General features: G+C 43.4%; 1 protein-coding gene across 1 annotated transcript in view; it reads left to right on the top strand.

The window, feature by feature from the left end:
* The window catches only part of LOC143960162 (dihydrofolate reductase-like), a 70,150-nt gene that overhangs the window by 27,437 nt on the left and 19,082 nt on the right, over positions 1-23,631 (top strand). The window contains exons 2-6 of the mRNA XM_077468477.1: positions 1,025-1,139; positions 2,539-2,588; positions 2,712-2,817; positions 14,946-15,072; positions 21,977-22,092. Of these exons, the coding sequence (XP_077324603.1) occupies positions 1,033-1,139; positions 2,539-2,588; positions 2,712-2,817; positions 14,946-15,072; positions 21,977-22,092 (506 nt within the window). The 5' untranslated portion in view covers positions 1,025-1,032. The remainder of the gene's footprint in view (positions 1-1,024; positions 1,140-2,538; positions 2,589-2,711; positions 2,818-14,945; positions 15,073-21,976; positions 22,093-23,631) is intronic.

Here is a 23,631-nt window from a genome sequence, read left to right as displayed (position 1 = left end):
ATTTAACAGAACAAAATTAAGCCAAAAAAAAGAACTTTGTTGTTAGGGTTTACATGCATTTTAAAGAAGAAGACAGCTAAATGCACTGTTGAAATCTAGGTGTGTGAGTAGTTTTCCCTGCCAGAGGGAAAGCAGGGCCAGGTTGGTGAACTCACTTTTCTTTAGGCAATATGGCTAGGTCACCTTTCTGCCCCCAACTTTTCACTGAACAGTGAAGGAGCTGCAACGGGCTGATGAGCTCATCTCTCTTGGCTCTCTCCTTCTGTCAGAATGTTTCTTGTCCAGGGCCGGGACAAGGGGGGGTAGGAGGGGCGGCTGCCGGGGGGGGGTTGGGACACCATACAGAGATTGAGGAGAAGGGGATTTGTGTTGGAAGGGGAAAGCATGGGGGTAAGTATTGTTCTAGGAGGGGATATTGGGGAGGGGGTTGCTAAAAGTGGTGTGGTGATTTAGGAGGATTTGTGCTGTGAGGTGGGGGATGTTTACTAGGAAGGGAAACTTTAAGGGTAGAAGATTTGTAATAGTGGGCGATTTTTTTTTTTTTGGAGGGGGGGGCATTTGAGCTGGGGGGAATTAGGGTATAGGGGAGGCAATGATTTCTGCTGAGAAGGGGTATTTCAGCAGGGGGTGGATTTGTACTGGGAGGAGGCAGACTTTATGCATAGGGGGTAAGCATACAGATTAGTGCTGTGTTTTTTTGGGGGTATTTTCGATGACATATTGCGCATACATCTTGGGGGGGGGTGCAGTTCGGTAGAGTCACCCTGGGCTCTAGATGACCTTGTTCCCGGAACTGTCCTGTCAGACACATGTAAATGAAGCAGGCAGTTGGCTTGGAGCGCTATTCCACTCCCCTGACCTTCTACTGGGCAACAGATTATAAGAGGCTGATATCAAGCCATATTCAAGTGCACACACTAGTTGTATTTAAAATTTTCGATTTTTTTAAGAACCCACAATTTCGTTCATTAGTGTTTTCAAATCTGCATGGAGCAGATATTTAATAAATTATTCTTCTTTTCAGGATCTACCATGTCCAAATCAGATGCGCCCATCACATACAAACCAATAAAATTAATTGCCGCTGCTTGCAATAATATGGGAATCGGTCTCAATGGGAACTTACCATGGAATTTACCGTAAGTTTTTTTCCGACAATATGTTACCCATGCAAGTCCCAGTAACAAAAACCAGCGCTAAAGATTTAAGAATTCCAGGTATCATCAAGTCGTGCAGAAGTGAAGGTAAAACCAAATTTTAACCACTTCCGTCGTTTTTATACGTCGCTACTTTGAAGAGGAGTATTGTTGTTATGGCAGCAGCTAGCTGCCATAACCCAGGTATCTTCAGCGGGCAGTCCGCTTCAAAATAAAAGTGGTGTGGCGGATTCATAGCGAGATCTCTTTTATCGGTGGTGGGAGAGACCCCCCCTGCCGCGCTCCGGTTCCCTCCGCCGCTTACCGGAGCCACTGGCAGTGGCAGAGGCAATTGGATGTTCTCCCCTGTGTGACATGGAGACGAGTGTCGGAAGACGGCCCCCACCCATCTCCATATCATTGCAGGGCAATGACAACTTTTTTTTTAATTGCATTCTAGTATAAATAGGAAATCTGAGGTCTTTTTGACCCCAGATCTCATATTTAAGAGGTCTTGTAATGCTTTTTTTCTATTACAATGGATGTTTACATTCCTTGTAGTAGGAATAAAAGTGACTTTTTTATTTAAAGAACAGTGTAAAAATAAATGGTAAAATAAATATGAAAAAAAAAAAAAACATTTTTAAGCGTGCCCCGTCCTGATCACGTGCAGAAGTGAATGCACACGTGAGCAGCGCCCACATATGAAAACGGTGTTCAAACCACACATGTGAGGTATCGCCGTGATCGGTACAGCGAAAGCAATAATTCTAGCCCTAGACCTCCTCTGTAACTCAAAACATTGAACCTGCAGATTTTTTTAAACGTCGCCTATGGAGATTTTTAAGAGTAAAAGTTTGTCGCCATTCCAACGAGTGGGTGCATTTTTGAAGCGTGACATGTTTGGTATCAATTTACTCGGCGTAACATTATCTTTCACAATATAAAAAAAAATGGGATAACTTTACTGTTGTCTTATTTTTTTATTTCAATAAAATGTATTTTTTCCAAAAAAAGTGCGATTGTAAGACTGCTGCGCAAATACAGTGTGACAAAGTATTGCAACGACCGTCATTTTACTCTGTAGGGTGTTAGAAAAAGAATGTATAATGTTTGGGGTTTCTAAGTACTTTTCTAGCAAAAAAAATAAATGTTTTTAACTTGTAAACAATAAATCTTAGAAAGTGGCTCGGTCCTTAAGTCCTTAGTTACACTTCATTTAATCAAAGGATCGACTTCTGTTGAGCAGAGACGGCCACACACTGATCAAAATTCAGCTGGTCCCTGCTAAACCAGCCAAACTTCGATTGTGTATAGCCAGATTTAGTGTATGTTGTATTAAACTGTATTGACCCTTTAAAATGCTGAACATTTCCTAATTGAAGATGTTTTTTTTTTCCAGGAATGAATTTCAGTATCTGTTAAACAAATTAACGACAGTAGAACAACCAGGCAAGTAAAAAATAGTTCCACTTACCTGTGAATTATGTATATTAGTGTACATACCCCCCTATCAACGTATCATGCTGGTAGTGGTTTTGGTTAATAATCCTCTGATTGTGTACTTGTCTATAGGAAAGAAAAATCTGCTTGTTTGGGGCCGAACGTCTTTTGAGTCCTTTGATGAGAACTTATTACCTCTGGCAAACACTGTTACAGCCCTCATGACCAGAAAACTGAGGTAATGGGACGTCTGGGACCACAGGAAGAGACATTGTAGTACAAAGAATAAAGTAAATATTACAATAAATGAAAAAGATAGGAAAGGATGAGCGAGGTCACAAAACTTTTATCTGTAAAGCTAAACTCCAGACAAACGGCTACATTTTCCAATAAACTACGACAGAGGCTGCTTTACCCGCCAAAACATTAGTATTTTTATTTTTGTTCATCCAGTCCTGAGATTTATACAGCTCTGGCAAGCAGCACAGTTCTGTCTAGCAGGGCGGGATGCCTGATTTTCTTCTGCCCTGGTTCAGTAACATTTACAGGTCTTGTCCCTCCTCCAGACTGTGACTGGGCAGTGAAATGAGAAGCAGAACACTGAACCTGTACTATAGCGCGTATGAATGAAAAACGATCTATGAATGGAGGAGGCAGAACTTTCATAGATCTACCTGTCCTAGCATTCATTGATCGTTTCTCATTCATAGTTAGGCATGTGCGTTTAGTTTAGTTACGAATGGAAATTCTGACAAATTTTTGTATCCGAATTTCTGAATCACAGTAGTAACAGACTTCAACAAATCCAAAATAAATTATAATAAAACAAATTATTCAAAGTCGAAAATGAATTTGAAATGAAAATAAATACAGTAAAAGTGAAATACGATGCTTTATAGAGTAGAAAAGATTAGAATAAAACAGAATGGAATATAATAGAAAAAGACTAAATAGAATAAAATAAAACAGAATAGAGAAGAATAATAGTCATCCAAAATTTGCATATCAAAATTGTATTCAATTCTATTTTTCTATTCTATTCTTTAATTTATGTTCCACTCTATTCTTTTCTATTATATTTCTTTTTTTCTATTCTATATTTTATTCTATTCTTTCCCATTCTATTCCTTTATTTTTTTGTATTCTAGGAATAGAAAATGTAGTAAAAGTAAATTGAAAATATAAAGTAAATTCTGAAAATGAATCATTCTAACATAATGAATATGATGCAGCTAAATTATTAGCTTAACGAACGAGTTTGAATGAAACACATTTTTTGGCATGCACATCTCTACTCATAGTACAGTTTCTATGAATGGAGGAAGTGGGTGAAAGGGGCACAATCACCACTCTTGATGAGTGCATATGACAGGTCCTCTGCTCTATAAACCTCTACCATGCCATAAGATTATGGCAGTAGAGGCACCGGGGCATCAGAGCATCAATTATAGCAAGAGCCAGCAGCACAAAAGATTCTTTGTTTGGAAAAAAACAAACAAAAAAAAAAAAGATACTTTGCATTGATAGTAATGTCTCTTATTTTTTTACTATATTCTGTTTTAAAGAGGAGCTGCACCTAAAAAAAAAATATTAAAAGCCAGCAGCTACTAATATTGCAGCTGCTGACTTTTAATAAAATCACACTTACCTGTCCCAGGTTCCAGCGATGTCGGCGGCAGATGACGAGCGATCGCTCGTCTCGCTGCTGCCACCGCCGCCATCCTCTGTCAGGGAATCGGGAAGTGAATCATGACGGCTTCACTGCCCGGTTCCCTACTGCGCATGCGCGAGTCGCGCTGCGCGTCTCTTATGGTCCCCCGCTGTGTCTCTGGGAACTGTGTGTTTCCCAGAACACAACGGGGGGGGGGGCGGAGCGTCTGCGGGGGTCTGCGGCGGTCTGGCCGGAAGTGGGTGCAGTTACCTGGATTATCCAGGTAACTGCACCCCCCTCCCCCCTGAAAGGTGCCGATTGTGGCACCGGAGGGGGGGAGGGATAAGATTAGCGGAACTTCCCCTTTAGGGTGAAGAACCGCTTTAAGTTTAGAAAACTCTTTTTGTTTATAAAAGGATCGGGCAGGGATGAAACCTATGTGAGAGTTTACCTGGGGCCAATTTCATTGGAAGCCAAATAAAGTAAAGTTGTTTTTTTTACAGTGGGGAAAGGTTCAACCCCCCTATCACAGATTTCTTGCTGTATGTGTCCCCTTGGAGAGATTACTCTTCACTTCCTGTTGTCGAGATAAAACAGGAAGGCATATGAAATCAGCCACAATAAGGCTGGGTTCACACTGGAGCGATGCGGGAACGCCGCAAATCCGGGGCGTTTTCCCGCATCGCATGCCTCCCGCCGGCAGTTCACACTGCCCTATGCGGACTGCTGGGAGTATCAGTGAAACCTTAATGACACCCCCAGTGCGATCTGCAAACTCGGACAGGAATCGGATCGCATGGTGTGAACACCCATGCGATCCGATTCTGCTGCGGACCAAAAAAAGGGTCCTGTGCGAGTTTGCGGCGAGTGCGATGCGAATTCAGCCATAATATCTGTATGGCTGAACTCGTATCGCACAGAGATCGGATGTGATTTGCACTGCAGTGCGGTGCAAATCACATCCGGGTCTCCCAGCCGCAGCAGTGTGAACCCAGCCTAAGGCACAAACTGTTCTCAGATAGTCATTACCAGAACAGGGGTTCCCATACTGTAGGTTCCACCCTGTTCCTGTTACAAGGATAAATGTAAAATTATGGATTCCAATCATTTCCTGTTGACAGGACAAGGAAGTGAGAAGAAATATCTCCAAACTAAATCTCAAGGAGGACACAGATAGAAATGAAGATCTCACAGGAATTCTAACCTCTCACGACTCTACTCTATCTACTCTCTCTAAACTAAAAAAAACTGTTTGCTTTACATACATTTTAACTAAAGGTGACGTTTAATCCCATTTCATGCTCCCAACTTTGTGGGAACAGTTTGGGGATGGCCTCTTCCTGTTCCAACATGACAGTGCACAAAGCAAGGTCTATAAAAACATGGATGAGCAAGTTTGGGGTGGAGGAACTTGACTGGCCTGCACACAGTCCTGACCTGATAGAAGACCTCGGGGATGAATTAGAGCGGAGACTGCTTTCTCGTCCAACAGCAGTGCCTGACCTCACAAATGCGCTTCTGGAAGAATGGTCAAACATTCCCATAAACACACTCCTAAACCTTGTGGACAGCCTTCCCAGAAGAGTTGAAACTACTATAGCTGCAAAGAGTGGCCAACTCAATATTGATCCCTACAGACTAAGCCCTTGTACACACGGTCGGAGATTCCAACGGAATGTGTCCTATCGGACCATTTTGTCGGATATTCCGACTGTGTGTGGTATGCATCGGACTGTTTCCGTCGGAATATATGTCGGACCAAATTTTCCAACTTGCTGGAAATATTTTCCGACAACCTGCTCCGATTGGACATACTCTGATCATGTGTAGCCTACTCCGACGGACAAAGTGCCACGCATGCTCACATTCAAATTCCGACACAGAAGCGCTAGTTCAGGTAAAACTACTGCTCGTAAGCGATATAGCACATTTGTCACGCTGCAATGTTAAAAATTCTTTAATGAAGCGCATTCTCTTGTTCTTTACAATGCTGCAAGAACGAACTTCTTTTGATGCTCATAGTCACACACACTTCTCCCGAATGTATTTCAATGACTCTTTTTTAACCATTTCAGCAATACAATTTTTGTTTGCGTCACATCTACATCATTTTAGATTTTGTTTATTCTTTTTTGGATGCTTTTTTTTTTTAATTTCCTAAAAAAAACCCTTTAAAGACAGTTTGCTAATTTCTCCTTTTTTTGGGGTGTTTTTTGTGTGTAAACTTACCACAACAACATTATTGTATTTTTTATCTTTGGTTTTTCGTTTTTAATCTACAGGAGGTTGTTTAGTGCTGGTATCCCTTGTTATTCATTTCACATTGTATTTTTGAAATGTACCTGCCTGCTCACAAATAAACTGGCCTTTTGGAAGGAAAACACATACACAAGTATTTTATCAAACCAAAAAAACCTTTATTTTGGTCGCAATAAAATAAAAAGAGGAACGCAGCGCTGGAGAAACTTCTTACTTTGGTGCGGCCTTTGGCCCCCAGGGCAGACATGAACAAATTAGAATAAGAAAAATTGCTGGCCTGAGGAGTACATATCTCAGGGAGAGAAGTCTGGTCCAGAAGTCCTAGAGAACAGGAAATTCAGATGCCATTTATGTCCCCAGGATGTGGTTCTTCAAGAGGCTGCATCTTCTGGCAGACCAGACTGAACCCAGGCCATCACTCTCTCGTCTTCCTTAGGCACTTCCCTCCAGGCATCCTTCGAGGCTGTGGCTGGGCTCCTGTAGTTGGGGCAGGAGGAGGAGAAGGAGGGCGTTGGTCGACCTCCTGGCTGCCACTTGCCACAGCCTCCCCCCGACTGAGGTCTTCCTGTGTATGAAAATGGGACATAGTTTTAGTTTGTTGCTCATCAATCACACCATTTTGTGCTCCTGGCTTTTGCAAATTGAATGTTACCAAATAGAACAGACTATCATTCTGAGCCCAGAATTTTTCTTTCCCGTCCCAATCATTTTTGGTCACTACTGTCTCTTGATATGTAAACCACTTTGTTAAATCACAACTTACTGATCAATAAGAACATCTAGTTAAAGCGGAGGTCCACCCTAAAATGGACCTCCGCTCATCGGAATCCCCCCCCCTCCGGCGCCACAATCGGCACCTTTCAGGGGGGAGGGGGGTGCAGTTACCTGGATAATCCAGGTAACTGCACCCACTTCCGGGCTAGCTCTCTGCGGAACGGGCGTAGGTTACGCCCCCGTTCCGCAAGCGCCTGCCCCCTTCAGCAAGTGCCCCGCTGCCTGCTGGGAAACACACAGCTCCCAGAGGCAGCGGGGACCGTCCGGATTGCGCCGCACGGCTCGCGCATGCGCAGTAGGGAACCGGGAAATGAAGCCGAAAGGCTCCATTTCCTGATTCCCATACCCAAGATGGCGGCGGGACCCGGCAGCCGAGCGAGCGATCGGCTTCGGGTGCCGACATCGCGGGCGCGCTGGACAGGTAAGTGTCACTATTTAAAAGTCAGCAGCTGCATTATTTGTAGCTGCTGGCTTTAAAAAAAAAAAAAAAAAAAAAACGCGGAGTCCCGGTGGACTCCCGCTTTAACATCATTAAATGTAACACAAGAAATATGTTCAACAATGCAATACCTGTCTCAAGCTGGGCCCCACCACATGTTGCTGCCTGGAAGGCCCAGGTTGGACGTTGGAAGCCTCAGCTGGGGGTGAAGGATGCCTTGAAGGAAGACTGGAGAGTGGTGGCCTGGGTACCCCCTGGTCTACCAGAAAATGCAGCCTCTCAAAGTAAAACATCTTGGGGTAATAAACGGCATCTGTATCTCCTGCTCTCAAGGACTCAGGTGCTTCTTTCTCTCCCTGAGATATGTAATCTTCATGGCCACAATTTTCATATTCAGATAGGCCATGTCTGCCATGGGGACCATGATCCGCAGCAAAGAAAGAAGTTTCTCCAGTGCTGCATTCCTCTTTCTTATGTCGTAGTAAAACTCGTTGTGGATCTGCCACAGGCAGGGCATCTCCTTGTACATTTGGAGGAATAGCCCCATAAAATTGGGGTTTTGGAATGGATCCATATTGTCTGCAAGACACAACACAAGACAAACCCTCAAATACTAATAATGTCATTAAAAACCCTCCTAATCTTGTCCCAACATCGGCCTAGATAGAAGCAGTCTAGTCTAGTGAAGCACCAAGTAAAAAATTGTACCTTCGTTTCCACGTTTGTCACGTCCGCGCCTCACTCTCTTCCCAGATTGTACGGACGATACACGCGTGTTGCGTTTTATATACAGTGCGCATGCGTGAAACTCCGCCCGCCCCTGACGTTCTTTCTAGACTATTCCCCGCCCCTTCGCTTCCAGCGCAGTGGGCAGAGAGAACGCAGGTGCGCACTAATAATAGTTCCACTAACGAGGAGGAGGGGGAGGAAAGCCCGGAGCCTGAAACGTCCCGATCCAGGAAGAGAAGATTTAAGGCCTCAAATATGTCTTTTGGAGAGATGTTGGAGATGGTGGACATATTGAACAGGACCGACTATGATGGAAAGTATGGACCTTACCCCAACCCAAATATCAGAAAGGCCAAGATTATGAATAAAGTTGTGAAGAGTCTTCAGAACAATTTTGGGGTACGCCGATCCAAGGATCAACTGAGAAAACGCTGGTCAGACCTGAAACTGAGGGAGCACGAGCAGTACATAAGGATCAAGCGTGTTCTTAAAAAAAGTAGGTAGTTGTCGTGTGTCCATATGATTTTTCTTGCTTGCATACTGCTCCATGTGCTTTGATTTCATGTTGTGCATTTTAAAATGGCTACTTTCAAGTTCATGGTTTCATTCGTTCGTAAGAAACATCGTTCTGCAGGTAAATATTCCAGCTTAACAAAGTGTCCACAATAATGTTCTCACCTTGGAACTCGGCCAAAAAACAATTGTACAACACTTCCAAGCAATGTTTCATATTCCTATTTCTGCCCTCTGTGTGCTAATTTTTTTTATTTTTACATTCTCATAGGGGAGAGAAGACTCTGCAAGTATGAGGACACCAGGGACCCCACCCCTCCCAAAGAAGGGCAACTTCAAAAACCAGAAACAGAGGAGCAGGAAGAGGAGGAGGAAGGAGAGATCGTTGAGGTTGGGCAAATTGTCACCACAACAGGTGAGTGTCGGAGAACACAGCTTCCGGTAAGCTCATCAATGTATGCATGGCTCGAGTCCTGCGGGAACGCGTGGGAACGGCGTCCCTGCACTTTTTTCACAGGAGGAACGCCATTCCCTTTGCAGGACCAGAGCCGCCTGAGGCTCTAGCACAGCCTGCTAGCTGTGTTGTCTTCACAGAGCTGACATCGGAAGAGCAGCACAATGATGCACGGAGGGCAGGGGTTGGCCCAGTTAACTGATTGGTTAATAGAACCGCTCTGCATTCTATAAACCAATCAGTTAACTGGGGCAGATCCCGCCCTCTGTCCATCCCTTTGCCGCACTTCTGATGTCAGCTCTGTGCCTCCGATGTCATCTGCTGTGTCCTGTGTAAAATAAAACAGGGAAGAGGGCACGGTTATGAAGGAGGGAGGGGGAAAGTATCAGAAACTCAAAGGAATGAGGAGGGGTGATATAAAAGGGAGGCAGGGCAGGAATGTGAAGGGGGGTTCTATAAAGGGGGTGAGGACAGGAATGTGAAGAAGGGTGCTATAAAGGGGCTGAGGAGAGGTTTAAATTTTAAAACTGGCTACTTGGTCATCTCCTGCAGTATGTCGCATTCGCAGTCTGGTCATCTTCTGTAGTATGTCGCATTCACAGTCTGGTCATCTCCTGTAGTCGCATTCGCAGTCTGGTCATCTCCTGTACTATGTCGCATTCGCAGTCTGGTCATCTCCTGTACTATGTCGCATTCGCAGTCTGGTCATCTCCTGTACTATGTCGCATTCGCAGTCTGGTCATCTCCTGTACTATGTCGCATTCGCAGTCTGGTTATCTCCTGTACTATGTCGCATTCACAGTCTGGTCATCTTCTGTAGTCGCATTCGCAGTCTGGTCATCTCCTGTAGTCGCATTCGCAGTCTGGTCATCTCCTGTAGCATGTCGCATTTGCAGTCACTGTATTTTATGTGAAATATATATATGCATATGAGCGTATCATTTTTTTTTTTTGGTGGGGGGGGGAGTGGATCTTGGGTGGGAGTTCCCACACTTTTTTCCCCAGGACCTGACCCCTGAATGTATGTCACCATATTTTTATTACATGGTGTGTTTTTTGCTTTGTTTTGTAGGTGATGTGGAAGAAGATTCCCGTTTTACCAGTGAAAGTGCCCAGATCCTGATTGGGGAGATAATGGGGTGCAATCGGGATTTGGAAAATATACAGCAAAACATCAATGATGTTAAAAATAAATATTGATGTTTTGGGGAGAGTGTGAAACAGAAAAAAATAGATAGGGTTTGATTTTTGCTATTTTAAAACACAACTTTTGTATTTATCGAAATTACAAATTTGGAAGATGCACAGAGTGTGTAAACATGCGCTATCTCCCATCATGGGGGATCAATGTATATGTTTTGTGTAAAGTGGCTGAGATAAAGGGGTTGCAGCCCCAAAGCACGTACATTGATCCCCCATGATGGGAAATGGCACATGTTGACACACTGTGTGCATCTTCCAAATTTGGATTTTTCAGGGGTCACGCCCCATGTGATGAAGACAATATCAGTTTGTACATATTCACGTCTGGTATTGTCTTCACTTTTCAAAGTTGAACTTTGTAAGTTCCTGTGTTCTGTATTTTATGGTTTGATACATGCCTGTTTACACAAAAACACCAAGTAAACCAAATTTTGATTAAACTCTGTTTTTGATACACACAATTTCTTGGTTTGTTGTAAAAACCTTTACTAAACGCACATGTGAATGTGCTTGGATTAAAAAGTTTAATCATCAACAGTGTGGCTTCCTTTTTCGTTGCGCCAAAAATGTATTTGGAGTAAAATTTTAGTTTGTGCTGAGAAGGAGTGTGATTTACTAAAGGAAACTCCACTTTGCACTCCAAGTGCAGTTTCAGGTGTACTTTTGCAGTGCACTTGTAGTGCATAGTGGATGTGCCTTTAGTAAAAAACACCCACAGTGATGTGTAAATTTGGACAATCATGCCATTTTCCTGCCATGATGCTGAAAATGAGCACGATTTTGGTCAGTAATGCTCTACATACATTAGTTACCAAAAAAAGTGTGTGTGTGTGTGTGTAGCAGACCCACAACATAATAAGATTATCTTAAGAAGAGACTGTCCCCTCATCTCGCTCTGAACTTGGGTTTGCACTGTTGTTGAAAAAGGCACAACTTAGGAGACACCTAAAACCAAGCCAAGCAGTAAATGAAGGAGTTTCAGAGAAAAATGTATTCTTAAAATGCTGCTCAGACATTGTCTGGCATATCAATGGCCCCCCTACCCACAAACTAGTCCATGTATTGGGTTCTAACCTCACGGGCGCTTTGGGGGGGGGGGGGTAAGCCAGGATGAGCAGGTTCAAGGCCCGTGAGGTTATCTTCATTTTCCAGCAAGTCTGCTTCTTGTTGGCCAACTGAGACCGCATAGTTCACAGAAACTGTTTTCATAAAATTGTGCAGAACACAGCACGCCAGCACTATGTGATTCAGTTTGTATTCCGCCCTCGGAATAGGCGTTAGAAAAAGGCGGAACAGGCTGCTCTGGGGTGACGGTCCTCATTGGGAAAGGCCACATCAGATGGTTCGCCAGACGCCTCATCCGCGACAAAGACGAACGGGAGTCCTTCCTGATTCTCCTCTGGGGATGGCAAGCCCAGACTGCCACTCTGGAGATGCCAGTAGAACTCCGTCCGTGCGAACTCTCCACCATTCGACATCCGTCCATTTTGTCCCACGTCCACATACAAAAACTCATATGTCGCAGACACCACCGCCAACATCACCATACTATTAAACCCCTTGTAGTTAAAATAGTACGACCCCGAGTTGGGTGGTGGGACGATGCGGATGTGCTTCCCATCTATTGCTCCTCCACAATTGGGAAAGTCCCAACGACTGGCAAAGTGGGAGGCCACAGTCGGCCATTCCTGTGGCATTGAAGGACACTGTATAGTGAAACAAGAACAAAAATTAGTAATTTGACAAATCAACATTGCAAGCAGATTAGACATCAACATTTTTGGTCAAAATTAGTATAACATTTTGGGAACTGAGTATTTAAAGCCTAAAGTATAAGGTCCCCATATGAGAGTCATCAGCTCCGGAGTGATGGCTTGCCGCATGCAGGCATCCTGCCTGGTGATACAAGGGGTCAGCAAAGCCAGCAGACGGTGGAAAACGGGGTCCGTCATCCGGAGAGAATCCCTGAAATCATCAGGATTATTCTCGCGGATCTCACGGAGCAAAGGCATGTGCGAGAACTGGTCACGCTGGCGCAACCAATTCTTGGTCCTCAAACGCCTCCCCTCCCTGTTCATGGACCGGGCTTGTGTCAAAGTAACAACCCCATCACGAAGCCCCTGCACAGCACAAACTATACGACGAGTATGTAGACGAAACATGGTTTGAAAACGGTCGGCTGGTCAGAACGGACAACAGAAAGCACCGATAAACAGCAATGCCTGAAAGAACGACCTGAATAGCAGAAGCAAGCAGACAATAAAAAATGCCTTTCAAAGCGTACTATACCAAGATATAGTACACAATGAGAAACAAATACTTACTGACTGCACGCACTGATTATCAGATACGCACACACAAGCACAAACCGAAGAGCAGTAGCTATCTGAATCACTAATCTGAAAAGCGGGAATCCTCTCTCACCAAACTTCTATTAACACGAGATCAGCAGAAGGAGCCCAAAGGGTGCCGGACGTGGTGCTGAACTTCCCTTTTCTAGTCCCGCCGTACACGGCTTACGTCACCGCGTTCTTGGCAACCGAAAATTCCGACAACTTGGTCCGACCGTGTGTATGCAACAGTTTCGGACAAAATCCGTCGGACAAAATCCAACGGATTTGGTTGTCAGAATGTCTGACCGTGTGTACAAGGGCTAAGACTGGGATGCCGATAAAGTTCACCTGCCAGTAAAGGCAGGTTTCCCAATACCTTTGGTAATATAGTGTACTTTGTTTGTTGTAGATCTGGTAATGTCATTACTGGTCTCTGTGCTTCACTAAGCAATGCAGACAATTCATGGCTGGTGGTAGGGGTTAGCAGACTGATGTACTTAGTTTCCTGAAAGGATCACAGCACCCTACTTCAGTATTCCTCTCAGGAGCCCTGGTGTAAGCAGTGGGCTGATTACTGAGAATAGCTATGCAAAGATCAAAATGCCTTTAAAGCGGAATTCCACACAAAAATGGAACTTCCGCTTTAAGTACTGGTGACCCCCTGACATGCCACATTTGGCGTGTTTTTTATTTTTTATTTTTTGGGGGGGAGCGGAAACCCTCTTTTTAGAGGCATCCAGCTCCTACTTCCTCCTGGGGCTCCGCGTCACCGGAAGGAAAATCACCTCTCCCCCTCCCTCCCTGCAATCTTCTGGGACACGTCACAGTTCCCAGAAGATTGCCCCGCCATTCACAGTACGGCTTGCGCATGTACAATGCGTGCCTGGCTGTGAGGCCACAGCCGAGCGCCCACAGTAAGAACGGCGGAAGCGTGGACAGAAGAGGGAGAGGAGCGGTGCTTCGTATGCCCACATCACTGGACCGTGGGACAGGTGAGTGTCAGATTATTAAAAGTCAGCAGCTACACTTTTTGTAGCTGCTGACTTTTAATTTAAATTTTTTTCTGTTAGTGTAGGGCGAGGAGAGCCAATTACCGGCATCTCCGTGTTTACATGTGACCAGCTGTGATTGGACACAGCCGATCACATGTTTAAAGCCGCAGACGCGGGCCTTTACACAGATCGGGGGTCGCACCATGTCCTAGCAACACGGTGCGGCCACGATCGCCACGCTGCGCAACCCCCGCGGGTGTGCGGGAGTGGCAGTTCCGTGCCGCTGTCATGTGATGGCGGCCCAGAACAAGAGCTGCACCGCCCCGCCGTCATTTGACAGTGGGTGGGCAGCAAGAGGTTAAAAGAACTTGAACATGCATTTATACCTGAACAGCACATCTTGAAACCTCAGTCTGCTTTGAAATCTTTGCCTTGGAGAAACCTTGCTGATGCAGTATATATGATAAAAATTGGACCTTGTGTCTTGCTACAGTGCTCAGTCTTGCCAATGCCATGGTGTATGACCTGTGACATGAAACCATCTTCCACAACCTCACCCTAGTAGCAGAGTTTGACTGTTCCTCACCCAGTTATAGTATCCTACATAGCCATTTCTGTTTCAGTTAATGACTGTTTCAACCTACTAATGAAATTGATGACTGTTAGCACATGCTTGGTATAATTGGTTTCACCTGAAACAAATCCTATAATATCCCTGACTTTGTGCAAGTGTAAGAATTGATGCTGGTTTGAAGCCAGAGGGTAGTCACACCAAATATTGATTTAAATAAAAAATTTCTTTTGTTTGCCCTCTTTACATTTTGAAAATGTATAAAAATAAACAACTAACACATATATTTTTGAAAGAATTCTTATGTTACAGCATTTCTTCACTCCTGCCTAAAAAATTTAAATTTTTGCCCAGTACTTTACATCGTCTTACTGATCTTTTAACAGAATAGATGTGATACTAATGTGTTTATCTTCTTGCAATAACTTCTATTATCTTTTACATCTAGTGACTTACCAAAGTATGCTCATTATATCTGCCGTAATGAAGAAGAAGTGATGGAGCTCTTATCAAAGCCTCCTCTGTCTGAAGAGATTGAGACAGTATGGGTGTTAGGAGGTGTAGAGTGTTACAAAGTAAGTGCTGTACACAGGATGATGAACACAAGGGGGAGCTGTATTCTGATAAGATGATCAAAGAATTGGCATTATCTAAAACATAAAACAACACTCTAGATCAGGTTACTCTACTGCCCTGTACACACGGTCAGACTTTCTGTCGGAAAATCCGATCGTGTGTGGGCTCCATCGGATTTTTTCTGTCCGAATTTCCGAAACACAAAGTTTGAGAGATGAATCTAAAATTTTCTGACAACAAAATCTGATGGTTTAAATTCCGATCGCGTGTAGACACTGTCAGCACGTGGATGCATGGAACACCTGTACATTCCATGCAGGCAAAAAACAAGCCCTTACACGGGTGTGCACTTAAGTACAATGAATATAAATAAATACTGCACTATCTAAATCGTAGCAGCCAGCACAGAAAGTGTAAGCCCCGGTACACACAGTTGGACATTCCAACAACAAAATCCGTCGGAATTTGTCCGAAACTGGTGTTGCATACATACGGTCGGACAAAGTTGTCGGAAAATCCGATCGTTCAGAACGTGATGACGTTATTTCGTTACGACGGGACTACGTTCAGGCTAGTAGCCAATAGCTTTGGTCTCGTAATTTGATCTGAGCATGCGTGGCACTTTGTCCGATCGGAGTTCTCTACAAACAATCGGACGAAGTCCGATCGGATCATGTTGTTGGAAAATTTTATATCCAGCTCTCAAACTTTGTTGGTCGGACATTCCGACGGAAAAAATCAGATGGAGCCCACACATGGTCGGATTATCCGACAACACGGTCTGATCAGACATTTTCCATCTGAATATCCCACTGTGTGTACAAGGGCTAATGGATATAGGCTATGTGTAAAAATAAGTGCAGCGCTAAGATATCAAATGTAAATAAAACATGATAAAATAAACCAATAGCATATATAATAACTGAAAATCATATACTGTGGCATGTAACTAAAAATCTTAGACTGTGACATATAACATATTAGTTCAAAAAGAAAGTCCAAAATAAAGCAAAAATTCTGAAGTGATTTCTCAAACAAAAATCCAGGTAGTGACATCCAAGGGTGATGCGTGGTTATTTAAAAGTAAAAAATTGATATGTGAATAAGTGTCCAAGCAATGAAGTGACAAGAGGAATCCACCACCATAAGCAATGGCCGCTTACCAGAAAGCGTGGACACACACAGGTATACACCTGGTGAGTCAAAAAGGCTTTATTAGGTTGGTCCTAAGGATCCAGTTTCACAGCAGCGATGGACACTCGAGGCAATCAATCACAAGAGCATTGGACATAGCCAATATGGGGCAAATGGGGGAGTGTACCTCACCAGGAATTTATAAATGAAAGAAGGAAAGAAAAGGGCAACATAGCATAATTCCGCTTGGAATGTTTAATAAAAATGGAACATAAGTAATGCACTTACATGTTCCCAATGTAAAACAAGCACTGTTTGGAACAATGTTAGCGGTAGTGAGTGGATCAGCATGCGTTCTCGATGCGTTTCGCTTCAAAAGGCATCATCTGGGGTGCTGATTCCCCCCTCAATACCGCCTTTAAATGTGAGAACCCCCCATCAGTGAGCCCAGCTGCAATACCTGTATGCTTCACTTCCTGTTTCGGACAAGATGGCGCCACCGCTTGCACTCCAAGCCTTGTTTTGAAACACAGGAAGTGAAAACAAGAAATCTAACAGGTGACTTCCTGTCTATGCACTCCAAGCCTCGTTTTGGAGCACAGGAATGTGTGAACCAAGCCTCGATCTGGCACATATAACCAGGAAGTATCCTGTTTATAAGCCAAGACAGATCCACAATTGTAAAGTATTGCAAACAGGAGACAAAGATGCAAAAGATATAACTATTATAATTTAGATAAACCATAAAAGATGGGCTAAACCAATGATGTAGCAGAATAGTTATTAAATTAAATCTAATGTGATTGTAGCCGTATTAGTGCAATTGTGACAGAGACTCAATTTTCTCTGTCTAAATTAAATCTGAATTAGTAAAAATATATAGAGAATATAACATACAATATATTGCTATGCCAGATGGCAGGTTATAAACATAGCCTGCTATCAGTAGCAAGCAGATGTCTAAATAGGTAAGTACAGCTGTGATTTAGAAAATGGGGGATCTCTACCTCTTCAAAACATAAAAAGCAAGCAGCAATAATTTTCCATCATAGAAAAAAATATATAAACAGTAAATTTCTATCCAGTACACACATTCTGGTTCACACATTCTGTTATAGACAGGAAGTCACCTGTTAGACTTCTGGGTTTCCCTTCCTATGCTCCAAGGAGTGCATAGATAGGCAGTCACCTGTTAGATTTCTTGGTTTCACTGCCTGTGTTTCAAAACAAGGCTTGGAGTGCAAGCGGCAGCGCCATCTTGTCCGAAACAGGAAGTGAAGCATACAGGTATTGTAGCTGGGTGCCACATCTGTGCTTACTGAGGTGAGTTCTCACATCTATTTAAAGGCGGTATTGAGGGGGAATCAGCACCCCCAGATGATGCTTTTTGAAGTGAAAAGTATGCTGATCCTCTCACTGCCGCTAACATTGTTCCATACAGCGCTTGTTTTACATTGGGAACATGTAAGTGCAATTCTTATGTTCCATTTTTACTAAACATTCCGAGCGGAATTATGCTATGTGGCCCCTTTCTTTCCTCCTTTCTTTTATAAATTCCTGGTGAGGTGCACTCCTCCATTTGCCCCATATTGGCTACATCCAATGCTCTTGTGATTGATTGTCTGGAGTCTCCATCGCTGCTGTGAATCTGGATCCTTAGGACCAACCTAATAAAGCCTTTTTGACTCACCAGGTGTATACCTGTGTGTTAAAAGAATGATAATTTTGGGGCGCTCTAATTAGTTAATAAATATAACAGTGCAAATCTTATCTACTAAACCATAAAGACAAAATATACAATAATCCAAAATATAAAAAAATATGTGAAAGCAATGTTCATATGTTCCCACTCGTGATCAAGTGACTATAATAAACAATTCCTTCAAAGATTACTTATAATTTTCTAATCACACAAAGTCCCATCAATATGCCATAACAGCTTCTTTGATAAGCGATCCCGGATCCACCAGTACAAGAGATCTTGCAGGATGTGATAAAGATGATTCCAAAGAGATTGCATATACCTCCACCAAAGAAATCAATGCAACGTCACGTGTAATGTCATATATCGGGCTGTATGGGATAATGCGGAAGTGACTGTGGGGGAATGCTATACTATCATCACATTGGATAGCACTGTTTCCTGCAAGATCTCTTGTACTGTTGGATCCGGGATCACTTATCAAAGAAGTGTTATGGCATATTGATGGGACTTTGTGTGATTAGAAAATTATAAGTAATCTTTGAAGGAATTGTTTATAGTCACTTGATCACGAGTGGGAACATATGAACATTGCTTTCACATATTTTTTTATATTTCGGATTATTGTATATTTTGTCTTTATGGTTTAGTAGATACGATTTGCATATATTTATTAACTAATTAGAGCGCCCCAAAATTATCATCATTTTATCACTGAGGAGTTTTACACTTCACTTTTATAGGGTGCAGCTTTTTCTGTTTATATTTATATATATATTTTTTTATTATAATTTTTTTACACGTTTCTACATGGCGCAGAGTTTTTGCAATTGATATTCAATTGGTTTTTCACAGTATACCTGTGTGTGTCCCCGCTTTCTGGTAAGCAGCCATTGCTTATGGTGGTGGATTCCTCTTGTCACTTCATTGCTTGGGCACTTATTCACTTGACTTCCAAGTGTCATGATGCCTAGCATCCCTTTTCTTCTTGTGTGAAGAATAGTGCTGGTAGACCTGCATGGCATAGTCTCATTGCTGCCCACTCTGCATGCTGGAGCCCTTGTAACTATAGGGCACTTTCAGGTATAGGGGATCATGTGACATTTTATCCTTCTTTTCAGGACATAGTGCCCAATTGGCACGGTGAAGTGATTCCCACATGCAGAATTGCCGATAAGCCAGTAGAATCAGCAATGCTCTACTGGGCCAAGCGCCACCAGTTCAATGGTGGGGGGGGGGGGAGGGGCCTGGGCAGCTTTATTGTTCAAACATGGTGAAAGCAGATGACCAGGTTTCTAGGCTTGCCAGGAAATGAAGTACATTTTCCCTGGGTCTTGTTTTTTTAATTTTGGCATGCAAGCGCCACACTTCCCGATGTTGGTATTACAGTTCCAGCCAGCCACACTCACAGCCTTTTTCCTAGTGGAGTAATACTGCCTTCCTCCCTGTAAGTGCGGAGGGTGAGGCTGTAGCCAGGTGACAGGGGGTGACTCAACAGAGGGGTGGCTGAGGGTGCAGCACAGGGATCCTGGTGGACTGACAGGAAGCAAAGCTTGATCAGCATTCCGGAAGGTACAGACAGAGACAGAGATACAGGCATATACAGACAGCCATACAGCACCTGCTGTACTGTGATTATCATCATGATGATAATGACCATAAGCATAGTGGGAAGCTTCCTTTTTAGGTCTGCAGCCGCTGGGTGTGTATACCCCCACCACTGCCATACTATTTAATACAGTGTTAGAGCCTTTGCAGAACAAGGGGGAGTGGTTGGGGGTTGGTAAATAATGTGCTTTTTTTACTGCCCCCCCCCCCCCCCCAAGCACAAGTGTAAACATAAAAGTGTAGACCTATAAGGAAACATCTGACTGTTTGTAAATCTGACAAGCCAACTGTCAGATGGAAATAATCCAACACCTGTGCAGCCACCTGGTCAGTTCCATACATCCCCATAAGTGCTGATACCCTCCCATGCTCCCCCACCATGTTCTCTGGACTCTGCGTGCCCCCTCATCAAATCTGGGATTGGCATGGTGGGTGCAGTCGGGCAGAGGGAATGGAGATCAGAGAACATCTGCTCACTGATCTCCCCTTCCTGTTAATGACCCAGAGGTGACTTGTAAAGAATCACTTCCAGCTCCTGGTGTCACTTTCCCCAGCTAGAATATAATGAACATGATCTGCATTCTATTAGCTTCACTGTTTCGACAGGTGAGACCTCAGGGTTTAGACCCTTAATTGCTCATTAATGACAGAATTGGGGGAACCTAGAGCCTCATGCACAATAATTTAGCTCTTTCCATTCTCTTGTTCCATGTGGCCAGGTGAATCAGAACCTGCCAACAAACATGCACATTAAGCTGAAAAACCTTCTTTTACCTACTTACCTGAGCCAGATTTCATCCAGTGATGTGCAGATCAGATTGGGCAGATTGATAGCAAGCGAGAGCCCTTGGCCCCCACTTCTGTCAATCAAGTGCTGTGCTGGGCGCTCTGTGTTAATAGATGCAGACAGGGTGGCATGTGAGCGGTGCCCCCATGGGAAGCGGCTTTATATATTCCCCACCTATTTTACCAAAGCAGAGCAAGGTTAGGCAGGGGGAATGGCAGAAAATCTAAATATAGGTTCATCATTTGTTGGAGAAGCATCTTCTAACTCCAATCAGATAGCTGACGGCTGCATGCTGACCATGCCACGAAGGATCTGCTTTCATGGCAAGGTCAGATTGCTTTAGTAAGACAAGGGAACTAGCAAAAATCACCAGGTATTTATTACTGATTATTCATGTGAACAGAGAAATGCACTGGTAAAATTTCACTTTTAGAGCTCTTTCAAGCAAAGCGTTATACAGTGTGTTTACTTTTTTCAATTAATTTTTATAACTTTATTACAATGTCACATTGTAACACGCTGCATTGTGTAAAAATGCAGCATATCCTACTTTTCATTGAATCCCACCACAGTGCAGTGGTGTGAACTGAACAAAATTTTTAGGACATAAGCAAATTGCCCTGGCTACAGTATGTGTTGGGACTGCATGGCCATTTCTGCCCAGCACAGCATAACACATGTATATTGAGAATGGGTTCTTATAGTTTTCATAGAGTTTAACCCTATGTATGCTCCAACACTGTGAAAAATTACACCCTCGATTAGCTCCTACAGGCAAAATACACAAAGGTGAGTATAAGTGTGCTGGTAGCTATGAAGATAATCTGTCACTTTGTATTGAATAGGCAAAGTGACAGGTTCATCTTACATTTGCAACTGTAATTAACCACCTCCCGCTGCCGTATAGGGAAATGACAGCTGCATGGTGATTCTGTTCTGGGACGACATTATATGACGTTGTCCCACTCTCACTGATTTTTAGTGCCCTGATTATCAGTGCAGCCCCAACAGTGCCCATCAGTGATGCCAGTCAGTGCCCAGCAGTGTTGCCAATCAGTGACCATCAGTGCCGCCTTTCAGTGCCACCCATCAGTGCCCATTTGTGCTGCATATGAGTGCTTTTTCTCATCATTGCCAACTCATTTGTGCCCCTCAGTGCTGTCTCATCAGTGCCTCCTCATCAGTGCAGCCTCATCAGCGAACATCAGTGAAGGAGAAAAAAAATATTTTCAAAACCTTTTCTTTTTCTCTTTTTTTTCGGTCTTATTTTTTGCTAAAAAAATAAAATAAAATCCCAGTGGCGATTGAATACTACAAAATGGAAGCTGTATCTGTCTCAAAAAAGATAAACATTTTGTTTTGGTATAGCTTTGTATGGCCGCGCAATTGTCATCAAAAGTGCAACAGCTCTGAAAGCTGAAAATTGGCCTGGGCAGGAATGGGGTAAAAGTGTCCAGTATTGAAATGGTTAAACTACCCAATAAAAGACCAGCAGGGTAAGCTTTAATTACTATGAAACTGTATGTGTGTACTAAGCTCACTGATCAATTTAGGAATTTGACTGTAGTATATTCTAAACATTCTAAAATTCTATTCTACAAATGTGAAACAGGTAGAATTAGATAAAGACTCATGCTGTGCCCCCCCACCTATCAGTTTCTTCTCTTTGCAGAATATGATGAAGCACCCTGCGTGTAGCCACATCTACTTTACAGACATTATGGCAAACTTTGAATGTGACACCTTCTTCCCAGAGTTTGATAAAGACATCTTTAAGTTAAAGGAAAAGTAAGTTATATTTTAAAAATGGCATACATTTTGTTAAAGGGTATATTTAAAATGCACAAATGGAAGCAGCTTGTAGGCAGATGCCTAGTAGGGAAGTATGCTACTAGTAAGCAAGACTAAGCTGCCCAGGTTAGAGAAGGGTTGAACTTTGGGTCTGCCAATTTACTGGGCTTTTTGGGTTCTGCTATCCACCCTGGTCTATATATAGAACGAGTGGGACCACATGGAAAACAAGAGTCTGGATCAGAGGGAAAGATGTAGCCCGGACCCAATGTAAATATTTGCCAGCACACCATGGATCTTCCATGAACTCCAAACGTTTTTTCATTGAAGAGAGATCACGTCACAAACAGAGTAGCTCAATGTTTTGGAAGCCCTGCTGGACCCCTTTGTCCGGCATGTGATTGTTATTAGAGGTAGTCCGGTGCCATGTCGATCTCCCACCCTAAGTGGATTCTCCAACAATGGACTTACACCTGAACAGATACACCTGGGCAGACACAGTTTACTTAGTGAGTAGGACCGAGTCTGCATTATGACCTGTAATATTTCATAAGCGTACAGTAAAGTTTCTTAAAGTGGTCAAATGCCTGGTCTGACGTTTTTGAAAGGAGTGCATGGTGTAACAGAAGAACAGGGCCTGTAAAACACTGATGGGGCATAGGAGGAAAGCCACTGTGAAGATTTAACTTGGCAGTAGAGTTGGAGCAGGAGAGAAGTTGCCATGGGTAACCATAGACTGGTGGGAGTGTATGGCAGCTTGGTCAATAGGACATGGTACCTGTCATTGGTGACAAGTCATCTGGTAGTCATCTGGTAGCGAGGGAATCTGTGTTCTGCCTTCCTCCCCAGTGGTTGTTTCCTCCAAAGTATCTGAAACTGAACAGGTTATATTCACCTGGCCACATGGGACAAGAGAGTGGAAGGAGATAAATTATTGTGCATGAGGCTCTAGGTGCCCCAGTTCTGTGATTGGAAGTGAGGTGATAGAAATACGTAGAACTGGTGGAGAAGCCATGGGCTCAGCAGCGTCCCTCCTAAAAGCAACATACAACAAGTAAGGTGTGTAATGACATGGGACAGTAAGCTCACAGAGGAACTCTGTATGTTACACAGCTCCATACAGTGTATGGCTCATCTCAAATCTGGGGTACTGACATAATTTTGACTTTCACATGACAGTGCCCCCCCAGGCATTGATGAGCATGCGCGCAGGAGGAGATGCATAAAATGCAAGTGCTTTAAGTGTTTAAATCTGGCTTGGAATCAGATTCAGAGAGGTAGAAGCAACACAAGGGGCCAAACAGTTGTGCATAGTACTCTGGGTCTATTCACAGCAAAGCAACAGGTTTGCTTTAAGCCTCCATTTACCCCTAGCATATACCCCCCTTTTCAATTGCTTTGTTTAATTTCCAAGTATGGAGGTCCATGTGACCTAATCCATGTGACATTGATGGGCCAGTAAATGCTTTAACACAGGAATTAACACGTGTTCCTGTGCCATTATATTGGCACAATAAACTTGCATTGTATGGTGTG

Source organism: Lithobates pipiens, unplaced genomic scaffold (genome assembly GCF_037356315.1).
Source record: "Lithobates pipiens isolate NorthernLeopardFrog02 unplaced genomic scaffold, aLitPip1_a1.2 Scaffold_8, whole genome shotgun sequence".
Lineage (NCBI taxonomy): Eukaryota > Metazoa > Chordata > Amphibia > Anura > Ranidae > Lithobates > Lithobates pipiens.
The sequence above is the reverse complement of the archived record's forward strand: the minus strand, read 5'-3'. Positions and strand labels throughout refer to the sequence as shown.